General features: G+C 39.2%; 1 protein-coding gene across 3 annotated transcripts in view; it reads right to left on the bottom strand.

Moving 5' to 3' along the window:
- The window catches only part of PLS3 (plastin 3), an 89,541-nt gene that overhangs the window by 18,194 nt on the left and 53,396 nt on the right, over nucleotides 1–17,951 (bottom strand). For all 3 annotated transcript variants that reach the window (XM_027089573.1, XM_027089572.1, XM_027089574.1), the window contains exons 3-4: nucleotides 6,243–6,406; nucleotides 106–235 (exon numbers count right to left, since the gene is read on the bottom strand). In XM_027089573.1, coding sequence (XP_026945374.1) covers nucleotides 106–235; nucleotides 6,243–6,406 — 294 coding nt within the window. The remainder of the gene's footprint in view (nucleotides 1–105; nucleotides 236–6,242; nucleotides 6,407–17,951) is intronic.

The following is a 17,951-nucleotide window of genomic DNA, read 5'->3' as shown; positions in this document are numbered from 1 at the left end:
TATTCTTAATTAGGAGACAATGTATTTCTAGAGCCCCTCCTTGACATTATAGCAGGCAACCTACTTAGTTCACTGTGTTCACCTAACACATGTGAAACTATTTACCTGAGTAAGAATGCTGCGTTCCTTCACTGGACAGCTCTGAAGTTCCTCCCAGAGCACAGATCCCTTCTTTCCTATTGATTGCTTTGCGGAAGGTTTTGGCAATATCGCTGCTTTTTACCTCTTGGAAAATCTAGTAACGAAAATATGTTGTTGATTCACAATTTTCAATCAGGTACAACCATAAGCATATTTATCTTCTTTTATACTGTGGTAACCTACATTTTCCCCCATAGGTGATGAGTGTTAAAAGATAAGGCAAACTAGGCTTGAGTTTTAAGATGCTAAACAAGTACTTCAATACTGCTACCAAAAATGAAGTGCCAGAGGTCAACTGCACACACTTGTCAAAAACATCAAGTGCCACATGCGCTGAATCCGTTTTAAGCCAAAGACTAGTGTTGTTTAAAGGCACAGGTAAATCTGTTAATTTTCTAGAACAAGGAAGGCTTTGTTCCTTTCCTGGAGAGAAAAGACTGAAGGATTCCCCCTTCTTTAAGCACGATTCATAGTGCAAAGAAAGATGAAAATTTTGGGACCTCCCTGGTGGCGCAGTGGTTAAGAATCCGCCTGCCAGTGCAGGGGACACGGGCTTGAGCCCTGCTCTGGGAAGATCCCACATGCCGCAGAGCAACTAAGCCCGTGCGCCGCAACGACTGAGCCAGCGCCCTAGAGCCCACAAGCCACAACTACTGAGCCCGAGAGCCACAACTACTGAAGCCTGTGTGCCCAGAGCCCGTGCTCCGCAACGAGAGAAGCCACTGCAATGAGAAGCCCGCGCACTGCAACGAAGAGTAGCCCCTGCTCGCTGCATCTAGAGAAAGCCTGTGCGCAGCAACTAAGACCCAACGCAGACAAAAAAAAAAAAAAAAAAAAAAGAATAAACCCAGAAAAGAGGCTTTTCAGTGATCGAGCTTCTCTTCACAATAAGACACATGGCTAATGAAATTAACCTGCACATTCTAATTGTACAAAAGCAGGCTGTAACGAAGCAAATTTCATACCCTACTCTAACTGCTTGACTGAATGACCGGACATTCCAAAGGTCTGCCTATACATGTCTGAAATACTGGAACTTACCTAATCTCCAATTTGTTCCTGAGCTACCAATGTGCATGGCTAAATTAGCCACTGCCAGAAAAACACGAGCAAGATGTAGCATTTTCATAAAAACTTCTTTAAAACATGTTTAGAACACAATAGACTTATCGAAAGAAACTTACGGCCCTAATGGAAAAGTTGCTGAGCAAACAGAAGATAACCCAAAGGCCTTTAGCATTACTGACAAGTACATACTCACAAACACACCTCAGGAGGGGTAGCCTATGTTTGTAGGTCATAGAACAGGGTCACCGTATTTAGCAGTTCAGGCTGTGTCTATGAGAGCAGGCATGAGTAGAAGCTGAAATCCAGCCCATGCTCCCCTAAGCAGGCCTGGTGTCTAGTGCAAGACTGTGGCAGGCAGAAAGAGGAGTGCCTTTTTACATTTAGTCTCTCCAGGAGAGCATCTTTTTGTAATTAATCAACTGAGACAGACTCTAACTGGTAGGAAAGTTGCTGTAGCCCCATCACAAAGTCATCTTTTCCTGTTACCGTCCTGAAATCCTGGCCTTCCTTGGACTTATAAACCCAATTTTATTTAGGAAAATAGTTAGTAAGCAGTAAGTTTTACAAAATCAAGCTTACTCAATTTCCATAGCTGTGATTTTGTGCTATACCTGTAATTTCAGAGGTAGACTCAGAATGTGTGCGTGCGCGTCTATGTCTGTATATGTATATAGACACTCACACACTGACTACTCTAAATATTACACACAGCCAATGAAATCACTCTTCCTCCTCTCTGGCCATTATACTGACTCCTGTTAAGTATCCATAATGTGGAACTGACTCATGTACTCTGGGTAATTTCAAATTATTAAAATTATTTTTACTCACACTGATTCCACCTGTAATTTCATTTAATTTACCTTACCTTCCAAGCCAAGATTAGACAACAAAATGGTTACTTGGGAATGTAGCAATCTTAACTGTGATGCATTCTGTTCCCACAGCTCCCTCTTTGATAACTATACGTGTCTGCTCAGTGGAAAAACAATATTTACTATTCTACCTCATTCTGAACTTTACTTCATTTAGTATAACACTGTGTAGTAAATTAAAATATAAAATGTGTGCTTCTCCTGACTGAGATACCATAAATCACTGGAACGACAAAAATCTCCAAAATGTGATTGCCTCGAAGCTACTACCCTCAGAATGACATATGAAAAGTTATTTTTCTTATCACGACTATTTTTGCCTTAAGGATCATTAGCTTCTAAAAATTAGGTTGTTTCCATGATCACTATTTCAGCTGAAAAACTTTGTAAACATCATGGAAAAGAGGAACAATACAAATAATAATAACTTTTAAAGAAGAATGTCTACTGTACAATATTCTAACGCAATTACTTACATAGCTCTACTTAAACTCTTGATGCTTGGGAATAACACGTTGAATACAAAGTTGCAATTAAATGAGTTAATTTTCAATTGTCTTACAAAAGTTACATGACCTTCCTTCTCTAAATATTTTAAAATAAATTCTTCTGGCCGGGCTCAAACTTTCAGTTTCATAGTATTTTCCTCTGTTCTTTAGGTTTAAAAAAATGTTAAAAGATAAGTGATAGTTGAAGATTTATGTATCTGTTAAATTGATTCACTACGTGAGAATCTGCATTTTATTTTCTACTTTAGTAAAGGAATCAGTCGAGTGGATGATAAAGCAATTTGAGTATAAGCCTTGGCTTTACAAGAATCTCTGAAATCAGAGACAGCACCAGGCCAACTACTGTGCTGGAGAGTTGTCAATGAATCTTTTCAAAGCTGCCCGTGGTGATACTAATGAGCTCACTGTTTCATGCTGTTTTCCCTCCATGAGGAGGGACTTGCTTTATCATGTGTGAACAAACTCCTGGTGTACACTGCTCACTCTGGTTCTATGTATCTTTTCCAGTCTCTTTTATGAAACGTATATGTTTCTTATTCCTTTCAAAAGTGTCATCACCTTCCTAGATCAGCACTAGTGGCCAAACCAAAGCAATGCAGAGGCACAGGACTTAAGAAGGAAAGATTTTAGAATGAACTGCAAAAAAATACTGACTGGCTTCCAGTGTTTGAGGCTTGTTTCCAACGCAGCAGGTTTGAATTTTTACTTTTCGGGGAATCTGTTGTAGGCCTAAACTTAGTAATAATAGGAAAAGAACACTGCCTTTTTAATAAATAGAAATAACTACCAACAACTAACACCTGTATAGCATTTGCTATATACCGGGTATGGTTCTAAGCACTTTACTTATATGAAGCTACTTAATCCTATGAGGTCGGTAATATTAGTAGAAGTTCTAAAACAGGTCAATAACTTATTACCATTATGTAAGAGCAAGGTTCTCACTGTGAAAATAAGAGTTTAATGCAGATTTCTCTGCTGAAAGAACTTATCGCCATACCAATCTTTTTACAGATGAAGTAAAAAACCCCACTATTGGGATTCCCTGGTGGCGCAGTGGTTGGGAGTCCGCCTGCCGATGCGGGGGACGTGGGTTCGTGCCCCGGTCCGGGAGGATCCCACGTGCCGTGGAGCGGCTGGGCCCATGAGCCATGGCTGCTGAGCCTGCGCGTCCGGAGCCTGTGCTCCGCAAGGGGAGAGGCCACAACAGTGAGAGGCCCGCGTACCGCAAAAAACAAAACAAACAAACAAAAACCCCACTATTACCTCGGAGGTATAAAAATCCAGTAATTTAGTTTTGAAATACTTAGATGAAATAAGATCAGTTAATATATTTAATTTTAACACGTGAAGTTTACATATGATTTGGGGGCTCTTTTCTGCCATATATATATATTCTTCTCCAAAATTAATATAAACATGTTGTTTGTAGCCTGGTTTGCAATTAACACCTCTTAGGTAGCAATTTAAAATAAAAAACAAAAATCTAACATGCAAGAACATGTTTACTTCTATTTTCTTATGTTAATCCCTGACAGGAATAATGTGCTTCCTCTTGCTCAGGTAACTAGGATCTACCCATACTTTGTCTGACAATTTGTAAGATGTTTCATTGATGACAAGGCAGATGGGAGTGGACAGACATTTGGTTGGTTACATACCCATCTTTCTTTCAGTACAGTCACGGTGGTATCATTCTGAAACTTCATGTGGGTTATTTTACTGTCCTTCAGATTTCAAATTTCTTGAATAGAAGGCAGGTAACCGGAAAAAGCCACTAGTCCCCTGTGTAATGTTGGGCAAGTCACTTCCTTTTTCAGGAACCCAGGTTTTTTTAATTTGAAAAATGAAGGCGTATAAACATATTGATTTCTTCCAATTCTAAAATATACATTTTAACCAACAAAGTCCTCATTAGTATTTTATTTTTTAAAAAAATCCCTGGTGATGCCAAAATTATTATGCCTGTTATTCACTTTTTAAGAAAATACTAGGGTAATCACAGCCTTCACTTAAGAGCCACAAACAGCTGTGTGGAATCAGCAACGTTTCAAAATATACAAAATTAAATATTTCCCTAAGATGATTTTTCTCAAAGACAATTTCATAACTGTGTCCTTCAAAATACTGGCACACTGCAAATCTTGATTATTTAAGTCTGTTCTTTTTAGTAGATTAAAAAATTCTGAGCAGAAAATTATATCAAAAATAAGTGATCATAGTTATCTACTGCTCTAAGCTGCTTTAAACTCACAATTAAACATGCGGTTACAAGGGAGGCAAGTTATACATCAGAGGACATGCAAGCGCTCATATTGCAAGTCAATTGCAACTTACTATTGAACATAGGATTCGAAACAAAAGGCTTTGGCAATAACTGGAGACAAAAAATGGTGGGGAGGAGATCAGTATTTCAAAAGGAGATGGCAAGAACTATAGCATTATAGTTATGAAATATGTCTGCATTTTAAAAAAAAGTAACACTCCCCTCCTCCCAGCCACGCCCTGCCCTGCCCCACCCCCAGGCAAATGCTATCAGTTGAGTAGACACCACTACTTAGTCAATTTGCTTCTGGAACTCTCAAGGTGTTCTAAAGGGGTTAATTCTAGTTGGAAAAAACATATCAGAATTTCACCTCCTTTACTGAGCTATGGTTACTGATGGCAGTATATGCTATCATTTCAGGTGTCTTGGGGCAAAAACAAACGTGGAAAAGGATAGGAGTGCTAGAAAGTTTGTGATAAGTATTAGGCACTAATTACCTATCTGCAATATATATAAGGAATGCCAAATTCGATCTAGTCAAACTCAGCCTTAAATGAATAATAAATAAAAACAATAAAATCTTAAGTGTCCTTAACTGAGGGGAGAGGCAACAGCTATTCTTTAATGTATATCTCAAATACCTTGTTAATGAATATGGATGGAAAATGCCGTATGTCTAGAAAAACCTTGACCCTGCTAGTTAGCAGCTAAAAGCATTAGGCTTCAATAGTGAGTACCACACATACACTCTCTACGCACTGAGTATGGAACACTAGGTGCTTGGGGGTAGAGGAATTAAGAAATCAGCCCCTAACCTTGAAGAGTATTTGATGATACTAGAGAAGAAAACAAGAATTTTAAGTGCCTCTTCCAATGGACCGAAAAGATGTGCTTCTAACTTTTAATTATCAAAATCATCATCCTAGGGAAAACGGTACAGTTAAATACTACTACCACAAGAGTAGCAAACATCTTTTTAATCAGAAAGTTCAACTCAGGAAGCATCCAAGACTGTGAGTCAGGGTGTATCGTTAAAATTTGGGAGTACACTGTTCCCGATAGAAAAAGCACTTGGAGGATGTCATTTCACACCTTGAAAAATGCCCTTTAATGATGCCCCCAAAGGAGACTGTTCACCTTACACAGTGAGCAGAGCGTTATATCTTTGATTCTGTAAGTGTTCTTTTCTTGATTCTTTTGTTAAGATATTCTAATGGCTAAAAGAATGAACTAAATGTAGTGGGTGGGATGAGAGAAATTTTATTAGTTATAACAGTACTACTATGATATATTTAGGAACTTAATAGGACTTACTACTAAAAGACCCCACAAGACAAAGCAGCAATCATCACTTCTAATAATGGTAGGTTTTCACATACTTACATAAACAAATTCGTCAAAACTTATCTTCCCATCTTTATTCCTGTCACCATCCAGCATGAGTTTTTGAATAATTTCTCTCACTTTATATCCCGGTAATGGCATATTAGCTTCCTTGAAAAGCTCATGAAGTTCATAGTCACAGATGAATCCATTGCTGTTGAGATCTTTGTAAAAAGGGAGACCAAGCAAAAACGGAAACAAATTAACCTGTTAGAGTATTTTTCTTCATTTTAGGCTCAGTTCATAAGCTCGTCTAAATACAATGTTTTTCTTTCTTATTGTTTGGTACCTAAGGCTGTTTGAAAGGGAAATGCAAATTTTAACTGAAAGGGCATGGTTTACATCATGTTTTTAATGTTTTAAACAGTGTATAAGTAGCTTTACTTAAAAATAGCATCCCTAATTTTAAGAAAGCATAGCTGCTGAATAAAATTATTATTAAATCATAAAGCTGACAGGACTTTAAAAATTAAACAATTAATATATTATACACCAATAAAACACTGCCATGGTATAAAACAATTTCTACTGTAGCTATTTAGAAGCTTTATGCCCCTTATTCTCCCCTTAGTCTAATAGAACAGTTTATGAATTAATGCTGATTATATTACATAGTACGTCTGAAATTACAATACCATCTTCAGTGCCAATTTTTTCAAGAGTTAATGTAAATAAACGTTTAGCCAAAACAAATACAGAGTTCATAAAAATAAATGCAGTCATGAGTAATGCAAATGTATAAATAACTTTTAAATTTTTGTGCTTTCATAACTTAACACTGTATCTAAGTGCTAATGAGCTTTATTCTGAAACTGTTAAAAATGGGGGAAAAAAACTGATTAATGACAAAAAGTTAATTTATCAGAAAAGAGGGCTAATGTCCTGAGGGTTATAATCACTTGGGTATATTTTTTTAGTAAAGACAGTTGGACTTTCAACAGCAATTTCAAATACTTATTGTTCAAAAATGCTTTTTATTCCTTAGGTCCTCCACTGATTTTCATATATAAATTTAATTATAATAAAGGGAAGCAATCTGAATAGAGAAATGACTCAAGATGAACACAACACCATTCAAGAAAATGGACTATGAAGTTAATCTATTTGATATATTACTGCTTAAAAACTGTACCAGATACTGTTCCTGGGATCGGGGATACTGCAATCAATGAAAGAAAGTCTTGCTGTACAAAAGCTCACATTCTAATGACAACTAATAAGCAAATAACATATAACATAAGGCATGATTATAAACATAATGTAATATGGCGTAAGTGCTATGAAGAAAAATAAAGGGGTTAGGGGTTAGACTAGGGGCTATTTTGCCCCTCAGGGAATATTCAGAAATGTCTGGAGACATTTTTGATTAGCACACACAGCTGGGGGTGGGGAAGATGCTCCCCGCATCCAGTACATAGATGCCAGGGATGCTGCTAAATATCCCACAATGCATATGACCCTCCTTCCACAGAACTGTGTGGCCCAATATGTCAACGTTGAAGTTGAGGAACCCTGCGTTATAGTGACAGGTGGGGATGTGGGTGGTGGTGGGGGTGCTATTTAGATAGAAGGTTCAAGGACAGCCACTTTGATGAGGTTATATTTGAACGAAGACTTATGTGAGGAAAGAAAGCACATCATATGGCTATCGGGGGGGGGGCGGAATTTTAGATAGAGGAAATAGCAAATGCCAAGTCTCTGATGTGGAAGAGTGTCTGGTGTGTTTTGGGGACAGCAAAGATCCAGTATGACTTCAGCAGAGTGAGCAAAGGAGAAAATGAGAGATGAGGTCAGGGAACTGATCATAAAAGCTCTTATTAAAATATTAAATCCCCTGTATGAAACCAATACATTGAAAGCTGATGATATTGTTATGTTTACTTTTAATGAAGTATATGATTTTAGAGTCAAATATTCTTAAACATAGATTACCATATTTTTAATCTATCAATTAAAATATCTATACTTTTAAAGCATCATCACCAAACTACCCAACACTTCTGAAAACCACTAACATTTCCTTTGAGGTAAAGCACTTGATTCCCCTAGGGCACATCTTCAAGTTTTTTTGCTTTGAACTTATAAAAGGCCATACATCAAACACTTGATTAGTAAAGTGTTTATATGCAGAAATCAATCCAGCAACAACATCTGCAGCTGCTAAAAGGAACAAAGTAATCCACGTGGCACTGTGGCAGGATTTTAGCAATTTTTGATGAGTGAAATTCGTGGGTTTCAATACACCTTCTCCTATGCATATACCAGTCTATTTCTCCCATTTTCTTTAAAAAGTTAAATGAGAGCTCAGTACTAGACAGTTAAGTGTGACAAAGTGAAAGAAACACAGCATAGATGAAGGGACACAAGAGAGAGTAATAGGACACCGGATCTAATTTCATCTTGGCTACTAATTTGCCCAAGTCATCTCTCCAGATCTTAGTTTTCTCATCTGTAAAAGGAGGACTCTAGATCAAATGATCTCTAACGTCCCCTTTTAGCTCAAAAAACTGGAGATAGGGCTTCCCTGGTGGCGCAGTGGTTGAGAGTCCACCTGCCGAAGCAGGGGACACAGGTTCGTGCCCTGGTCCGGGAAGATCCCACATGCCGCAGAGCGGCTGGGCCCGTGAGCCATGGCCGCTGAGCCTGTGCATCCGGAGCCTGTGCTCCGCAATGGGAGAGGTCACAACAGTGAGAGGCCCGCGTATGGCCAAAAAAAAAAAACCAACTGGAGATAAAAACCATCATACACAGGAAAAACAAATATAGAGTAATAACATTCTGATCACTACTATACCTCAGTATCTAAATACTATATTCCTTCATTTTACGATATCTTTAGAGAAGGAGATAGCTTATTCCTTGCAACTATCAAAACTCTTTCCAAGAGACCTTCAAGATGGCAGAAGAGTAAGCCATGGAGATCACCTTCCTCTCCACAAATACATCAGAAATACACCTACATGTGGAACAACGCCTACAGAACACCTACTGAATGCTGGAAGAAGCCCTCAGACCTCCCAAAAGCAAGAAACTCCCCACGTACCTGGGTAGGGCAAAAGAAAAAAGAAAAAACAGAGACAAAAGAATAGGGATGGGACCTGTACCAGTGGGAGGGAGCTGTGAAGGAGGAAAGGTTTCCACACACTAGGAAGGCCCTTCGCGGGCGGAGACTGCGGGTGGCGGAGGGGGGAAGCTTCGGAGCCACGGAGGAGAGCACAGCAACAGGGGGGCGGAGGGCAAAGCGGAGAGATTCCTGCACAGAATATCGGTGCCCACCAGCACTCACCAGCCCGAGAGGCTTGTCTGCTCACCTGCCGGGGCGGGCGGGGCTGGGAGCTGAGGTTCGGGTTTTGGAGGTCAGATCCCAGGGAGCAGACTGGGGTTGGCTGCGTGAACACAGCCTGAAGGGTGCTAGTGCGCCACAGCTAGCCGGGAGGGAGTCCGGGAAAAAGTCTGGACCTGCCTAAGAGGCAAGAGACCACTGTGTTGGGATGTGCGAGGAGAGGGGATTCATAGCGCCACCAAAATGAGCTGCAGAGATGGGTGCGAGCCACGGCTATCAGCTTGGACCCCAGAGGCGGGCATGAGACGCTAAGGCTGCTGCTGCCGCCAGCAAGAAGCCTGTGTGCGAGCACAGGTCACTGTCCCAACATCTACTCCGGGGAGCCTGTGCAGCCCGCCACTGCCAGGGTCCCGGGATCCAGGGACAACTTCCCCGGGAGAACAAACCGCATGCTTCAGGCTGTTGCAATGTCACGCTGGCCTCTGCCTCCGCAGGCTCTCCCCGCGTTCCGTACACCTCCCTTCCCTAGGCCTGAGTGAGCCAGAGCCCCCTAATCAGCTGCTACTTTAACCCCGTCCTGTCTGAATGGAGAACAGATGCCCTCAGGCGACCTACATGCAGAGGCAGGGCCAAATCCAAAGCTGAATCTCAGGAGCAAACAAAGAAGAAAAAGGGAGATCTCTCCCAGCAGCCTCAGGAGCAGTGGATTAAATCTCCACAATCAACTTGATGTACCCTGCATCTGTGGCATACCTGAATAGACAACGAATCATCCCAAAATTGAGGCGGTAGACTTTGGGAACAATGAAATATATATATTTCTTTCTGATTTGGTTGCTCTCTTCCTTTACATATATATATATGTGTATATTTATATTTTCTCTTTTTGTGAGTGTGTATGTGTATGCTTCTTTGTGTGACTTTGTCTGTATAGCTTCGCTTTTACCATTTGTCCTAGGGTTCTGAATGTCCGTTTTGTTTTTTATTTAAGTATAGTTTTTAGCACTTGTTATCATTGGTGGATTTGTTTTTTGGTTTGGTTGCTCTCTTCTTTCTTTCGTTTTATTCCTTTTTTTATTCCTTTTAAATTTCTTAATAATTATTTTTTTTATTTTAATAACTTCATTTTTCTCTTTCTTTCTTTTTTTCTTTCTTTTTTTCTGAGCCGTGTGGCTGACAGGGTCTTGGTGCTCCAACCAGGTGTCAGGCCTGTGCCTCTGAGGTGGGAGAGCCGAGTTCAGGCCATGGGTCCACGAGAGACCTCCTGGCTCCACGTAATACGAATCAGCAAAACTTCTCCCAGGGATCTCCATCTCAATGCTAAGACCAAGCTCCACTCGACAACCAGTAAGCTACAGTGCTGGACACCCTATGCCAAACAACTAACAAGACAGGAACACAACCTCACCCATTAGCAGAGAGGCTGCCTAAAATCATAATAAGGTCACAGACACCCCAAAACACACCAGCAAACGCGGTCCTGCCCACCAGAAACACAAGATCCAGCCTCATCCACCAGAACACAGGCACTAGTCCCCTCCACAAGGAAGCCTACACCACAACCCACTGAACCAACCTTAGCCACTGGGGACAGACACCAAAAACAATGGGAACTACAAACCTGCAGTCTGCGAAAAGGAGACCCCAAACAGTAAGTTAAGCAAAATGAGAAGACAGAGAAACACACAGCAGATGAAGAAGCAAGGAGCAAGGTAAAAACCCACCAGACCAAACTAATGAAGAGGAAATAGGCAGTCTACCTGAAAAAGAATTCAGAGTAATGATAGTAAAGATGATCCAAAATCCTGGAAATAGAATAGACAAAATATAAGAAACATTTAACAAGGAACTAGAAGAACTAAAGAGGAAACAAGCAATGATGAACAACACAATAAATGAAATTAAAAATACTCTAGAAGGGATCAATGGCAGAATAACTGAGGCAGAAGAATGGGTAAGTGACCTGGAAGATAAAATAGTGGAAGTAACTACTGCAGAGAAGAATAAAGCAAAAAAAATGAAAAGAACTGAGGACAGTCTCAGAGACCTCTGGGACAACATTAAATGCACCAACATTCGAATTATAGGGGTCCCAGAAGAAGAAGAGAAAAAGAAAGGGACTGAGAAAATATTTGAAGAGATTATATTGAAAACTTCCCTAATATGGGAAAGGAAATAGTTAATCAAGTCCAGGAAGAGCAGAGTCCCATACAGGATAAATCCAAGGAAAAACACACCAAGACACATATTAATTAAACTACAAAAAATTCAATACAAAGAAAAAATATTCAAAGTAGCAAGGGAAAAACAACAAATAACATACAAGGAGATCCCCATAAGGTTAACAGCTGATCTTTCAGCAGAAACTCTGCAAGCCAGAAAGGAGTGGCAGGACATATTTAAAGTGATGAAAGGGAAAAACCTACAACCAAGATTACTCTACCCAGCAAGGATCTCATTCAGATTCGATGGAGAAATTAAAACCTTTACAGACAAGCAAAAACTAAGAGAATTCAGCACCACCAAACCAGCTTTACAACAAATGCTAAAGGAATTTCTCTAGGCAGGAAACACAAGAGAAGGAAAAGACCTACAGTAACAAACTCAAAACAATTAAGAAAATGGTAAATAGGAACATATGTATTGATAATTACCTTAAATGTAAATGGATTAAATGCTCCAACCAAAAGACATAGACTGGCTGAATGGATACAAAAACAAGACCCATATATATGCTGTCTACAAGAGACCCACTTCAAACCTAGGGACACATACAGACTGAAAGTGAGGGGATGGAAAAAGATATTCCATGCAAATGGAAATCAAAAGGAAGCTGGAGTAGCAATTTTCATATCAGACAAAATAGACTTTAAAATAAAGACTATTACAAGAGACAAAGAAGGACACTACATAATGATCAAGGGATTGATCCAAGAAGAAGATATAACAATTGTAAATATTTATGCACCCAACATAGGAGCATCTCAATACATAAGGCAAATACTAACAGCCATAAAAGGGGAAATCGACAGTAACACAATCATAGTGGGGGACTTTTAACACCCCACTTTCACCCATGGACAGATCATCCAAAATGAAAATAAATAAGGAAACACAAGCTTTAAATGGTACATTAAACAAGATGGACTTAACTGATATTTATAGGACATTCCATCCAAAAACAACAGAATACACTTTCTTCTCAAGTGCTCAGGAAACATTCGCCAGGATAGATCATACCTTGGGTCACAAATCAAGTCTTGGTAAATTTAAGAAAACTGAAATCGTATCAAGCATCATTTCCAACCACAATGCTATGAGACTAGATATCAATTGCAGGAAAAAATCTGTAAAAAATACAAACACATGGAAGCTAAACAATACACCTCTTAATAACCAAGAGATCACTGAAGAAATCAAGGAGGAAATCAAGAAATACCTAGAAACAAATGACAATGAAAACACGATGGCCCAAAACCTATGGGATGCAGCAAAAGCAATTCTAAGAGGGAAGGTTATAGCAATACAATCCTACTTCGAAACAAGAAACATCTCAAATAAACAACCTAACCTTATAACTAAAGCAATTAGAGAAAGAAGAACAAAAAAATACGAAACTTAGCAGAAGGAACGAAATCATAAAGATCAGATCAGATAAATGAAAAAGAAATGAAGGAAACAATAGCAAAGATCAATAAAACTAAAAGCCAGTTCTTTGAGAAGATAAACAAAACTGATAAACCATTAGCCAGACTCATCAAGAAAAAAAGGGAGAAGACTCAAATCAACAGAATTAGAAATGAAAAAGGAGAAGTAACAACTGACACTGCAGAAATACAAAGGATCATGAGAGATTACTAAAAGCAACTCTATGCCAATAAAATGGACAACCTGGAAGAAATGGACAAATTCTTAGAAAAGCACAACCTTCTGAGACTGAATCAGAAAGAAATAGAAAATATGAACAGACCAATCACAAGCACTGAAATTGAGACTGTGATTAAAAATCTTCCAAAAGGGCTTCCCTGGTGGTGCAGTGGTTGAGAGTCCGCCTGCAGATGCAGGGGACACGGGTTCATGCCCCGGTCCGGGAGGATCCCACATGCTGCGGAGCGGCTGGGCCCGTGAGCAATGGCCGCTGAGCCTGCACGTCCGGAGCCTGTGCTCAGCAGCAGGAGAGGCCACAACAGTGTGAGGCCTGCGTACCACAAAAAAAATCTTCCAAACAAAAGCCCAGGACCAGACAGCTTCACAGGCGAATTCTATCAAACATTTAGAGAAGAGCTAACACCTATCCTTCTCAAACTCGCCCAAAATATAGCAGAGGGAGGAACACTCCCAAACTCATTCTACGAGGCCTCCATCAGTCTGATACCAAAACCAGACAAAGATGTCACAAAGAAAGAAAACTACAGGCCAATATCACTGTTGAACACAGATGCAAAAATCCTCAACAAAATACTAGCAAACAGAATCCAACAGCACATTAAAAGGATCATACACCATGATCAAGTGGGGTTTATCCCAGGAATGCAAGGATTCTTCAATATACACAAATCAATCAATGTGATACACCATATTAATAAATTGAAGGATAAAAAGCTATGATCATCTCAATAGATGCAGAAAAAGCTTTTGAAAAAATTCAACACCCATTTATGATAAAAACCCTGCAGAAAGTAGGCATAGAGGAACTTTCCTCAACATAATAAAGGGCATATATGACAAACCCACAGCCAACATCATTCTCAATGGTGAAAAACTGAAACCATTTCCACTAAGATCAGGAACAAGACAAGGTTGCCCACTCTCACCACTATTATTCAACATAGTTTTGGAAGTTTTAGCCACAGCAATCAGAGAAGAAGAAATAAAGGGAATCCAAATCAGAAAAGAAGAAGTAAAGCTGTCACTGTTTGCAGATGACATGATAGTATACATAGAGAATCCTAAAGATGCTACCAGAAAACTACTAGAGCAAATCAATGAATTTAGTAAAGTAGCAGGATACAAAATTAAGGCAGGGAAATCTCTTGCATTCCTATACCCTAATGATGAAAAATCTGAAAGAGAAATTAAGGAAACACTGCCATTTACCACTGCAACAAAAAGAATAAAATACCTAGGAATAAACCTACTTAAGGAGACAAAAGACCTGTATGCAGAAAACTATAAGACACTGATGAAAGAAATCAAAGATGATACAAACAGATGGAGAGATACACCATGTTCTTGGATTGGAAGAATCAACATTGTGAAAATGACTATACTACCCAAAGCAATCTACAGATTCTATGCAATCCCTATCAAACTACCAATGGCATTTTTCACAGAACTAAAAGAAAAAAATCACACGATTTGTATGGAAACACAAAAGAGCCCAAATAGACAAAGCAATCTTGAGAAAGAAAAACGGAGCTGGAGGAATCAGGCTTCTGGACTTCAGACTATACTACAAAGCTACAGTAATCAAGACAGTATGGTACTGGCACAAAAACAGAAATGTAGCTCAATGGAACAGGGTAGAAAGCCCAGAGATAAACCCATGCACAGATGGTCATCTTATCTTTGATAAAGGAGGCAAGAATATACAATGGAGAAAAGACAGCCTCTTCAATAAGTGGTGCTAGGAAAACTGGACAGCTACTTGTAAAAGAATGAAATTAGAACACTCCCTAACACCACACACAAAAATAAACCCAAAATGGATTAAAGACCTAAATGTAAGGCCAGACACTATCAAACTCTTAGAGGAAAATATAGGCAGAACACTCTATGACGTAAATCACAGCAAGATCCTTTTTGACCCACCTCCTAGAGAAATGGAAATAAAAACAAAAATAAACCAACGGGACCTAATGAAACTTCAAAGCTTTTGCACAGCAAAGAAAACCATAAACAAGACCAAAAGACAACCCTCAGAATGGGAGAAAATATTTGCAAATGAAGCAACTGACAAAGGATTAATCTCCAAAATTTACAAGCAGCTCATGCAGCTCAGTAACAAAAAAACAAACAACCCAATCCAAAAATGGGCAGAAGATCTAAATAGACATTTCTCCAAAGAAGATATACAGACTGCCAACAAACACATGAAAGAATGCTCAACATCATTAATCATTAGAGAAATGCAAATCAAAACTACAATGCAATATCATCTCACAGCAGTCAGAATGGCCATCATCAAAAAATCTAGAAACAATAAATGCTGGAGAGGGTGTGGAGAAAAGGGAACCCTCTTGCACTGTTGGTGGGAATGTGAATTGGTACAGCCACTATGGAGAACAGTATGGAGGTTTCTTAAAAAACTACAAATAGAACTACCATATGACCCAGCAATCCCACTACTGGGCATATACCCTGAGAAAACCATAATTCAAAAAGAGTCATGTACCAAAATGTTCATTGCAGCTCTATTTACAATAGCCAGGAGATGGAAACAACCTAAGTGTCCATCGACAGGTGAATGGATAAAGAAGATGTGGCACATATATACAATGGAATATTACTCAGCCATAAAAAGAAACGAAATTGAGTTATTTGCAGTGAGGTGGATGGAGGTAGAGACTGTCATACTGAGTGAAGTACGTCAGAAAGAGAAAAACAAGTACTATATGCCAACACATATATATGGAATCTAAAAAAAAAAAAAAGGTTCTGAAGAACCTAGGGGCAGGACAGGAATAAAGACGCAGACATAGAGAATGGACTTGAAGACATGGGGAGGGCGAATGATAATCCGGGATGAAGTTAGAGAGTGGCACGGACTTATATATAGTACCAAATGTGAAACAGATAGCTAGTGGGAAGCAGCCGCATAGCACAGGGAGATCAGCTCGGTGCTTTGCAACCATCTAGAGGGGTGGCATCGGGAGAGGGGAGGGAAATGCAAGAAGGAGGAGATATGGGGATATATGTATATGTATAGCTGATTCACTTTGTTATAAAGCAGAAACAACGCACCATTGTAAAGCAATTATACTCCAATAAAGATGTTAAAAAAAATGAGTTACCAAGAAGAAAATTAAATATAAAAAAAAAACTGTTTCCCCGCTAGCAATTTCTGATAGAACGATATTTTTAAATGTATTCTACTTTTCTCTGACTTCTGAAATGACATATCTGAGCAAAATTTAAGCATGTTATTTAATCCAGTTTAGAGCTAGAGTGTTGTTCTTTTTGTGTTCTTAGGGATACAACAGAAGTGGAAGGTAGAGATGTTTAAAAATAAATACTGGAGAACTATAATGAATTCAGGGCTACATGAAACTGACAAAGGCCCTGAGAGTCTAGTCTATCTGGCAGTTTCTTCGCTTTAGGTACAAGAGAGGTGCAGGCAATGGGGGAACTACCACTTGTGCGCACCCTCTCTGAAATAACCTCTCTTGAGCATTAATTAGAAGCTCACTGATGTGATTAAAGGATGCCAGGAAGTAGCCACCCTAAAATATAACTAACATAAAATAGCCACATGTGGAAATACCATTTTGAAGTAAGTGTAGTAATAACAGATGCTTTTAGTAATGGACAGGAACGTTTTAAAGGGCAGTTAGAGGAATAAGAATTTGTCATTACCTGACAAGCTTATGAGACTGTAAATCTCTTGATGAAGATTCTTCTAAACCTTTTTATCTCCCACCCCAATATGTAGCACAGTACCTTGCATAGAATAAGCAGAGGGAAAAGTAATTTTTGTAGAATCATTGATCCTCAAGTATTTTTTAGTTAATTTTTATTGGAGTACAGTTGCTTTACAATGTTGTTAAGTTTCTGCTGTACAGCAAAGTGAATCAGTTATACATACACATATATCCACCCTTTTATAGATTCTGTTTCCATGTAGGTCCCAGTACTCATTACAGAGTATTGAGAAGAGTTCCCTGTGCCATACAGTAGGTTCTTATTAGGATCCTCAAGTATTAAACCAGGAAAAGAATGCTCTAATCTAATGAGCATTTAAAAAACAGAACTAAGCAAACAACAATGACCAAAAAATGCAGAAATAGCACTGAAAAACTGAATGGCAATTCATCAGGAAACCCTGAGGACAGAAATATCCCTTAAATAAAACATTCAATCTCATTCCCTTTGTTCTAATTCTGTCCCCACCCAGCAGCCTTCAGATCTGTAATTTGGTTTTCTAACTGAACACACCCACCAAGGAGTCTCCAAGTAGACTACCAGTGATGGCTGTCAGGTCAGGACCTCTCTCTCGTTCTAAATGTAGAAACCTGCTTTGACTTTATTAAGAAATACCTGTGCATTTGTATAGCAGGAGTCAACCTCCAGAGCAAACTGAGTACCTACTCTGTGGCAGGCACAGCGCTAGACACCAAAGATACAGAATTAATCAGACAGAATCTGTGGCTCTTTCTTGAAACTGTGGCTTCAAAATACTTATAAAAATTTGGAGTCACTTTGAATCT

This window comes from Aethalodelphis obliquidens, unplaced genomic scaffold, assembly GCF_003676395.1.
Source record: "Aethalodelphis obliquidens isolate GAN/ISIS:26980383/991018 unplaced genomic scaffold, ASM367639v1 scaffold66, whole genome shotgun sequence".
NCBI classification, from domain to species: domain Eukaryota; kingdom Metazoa; phylum Chordata; class Mammalia; order Artiodactyla; family Delphinidae; genus Aethalodelphis; species Aethalodelphis obliquidens.
This window is presented reverse-complemented; position numbering and strand designations above follow the sequence as displayed.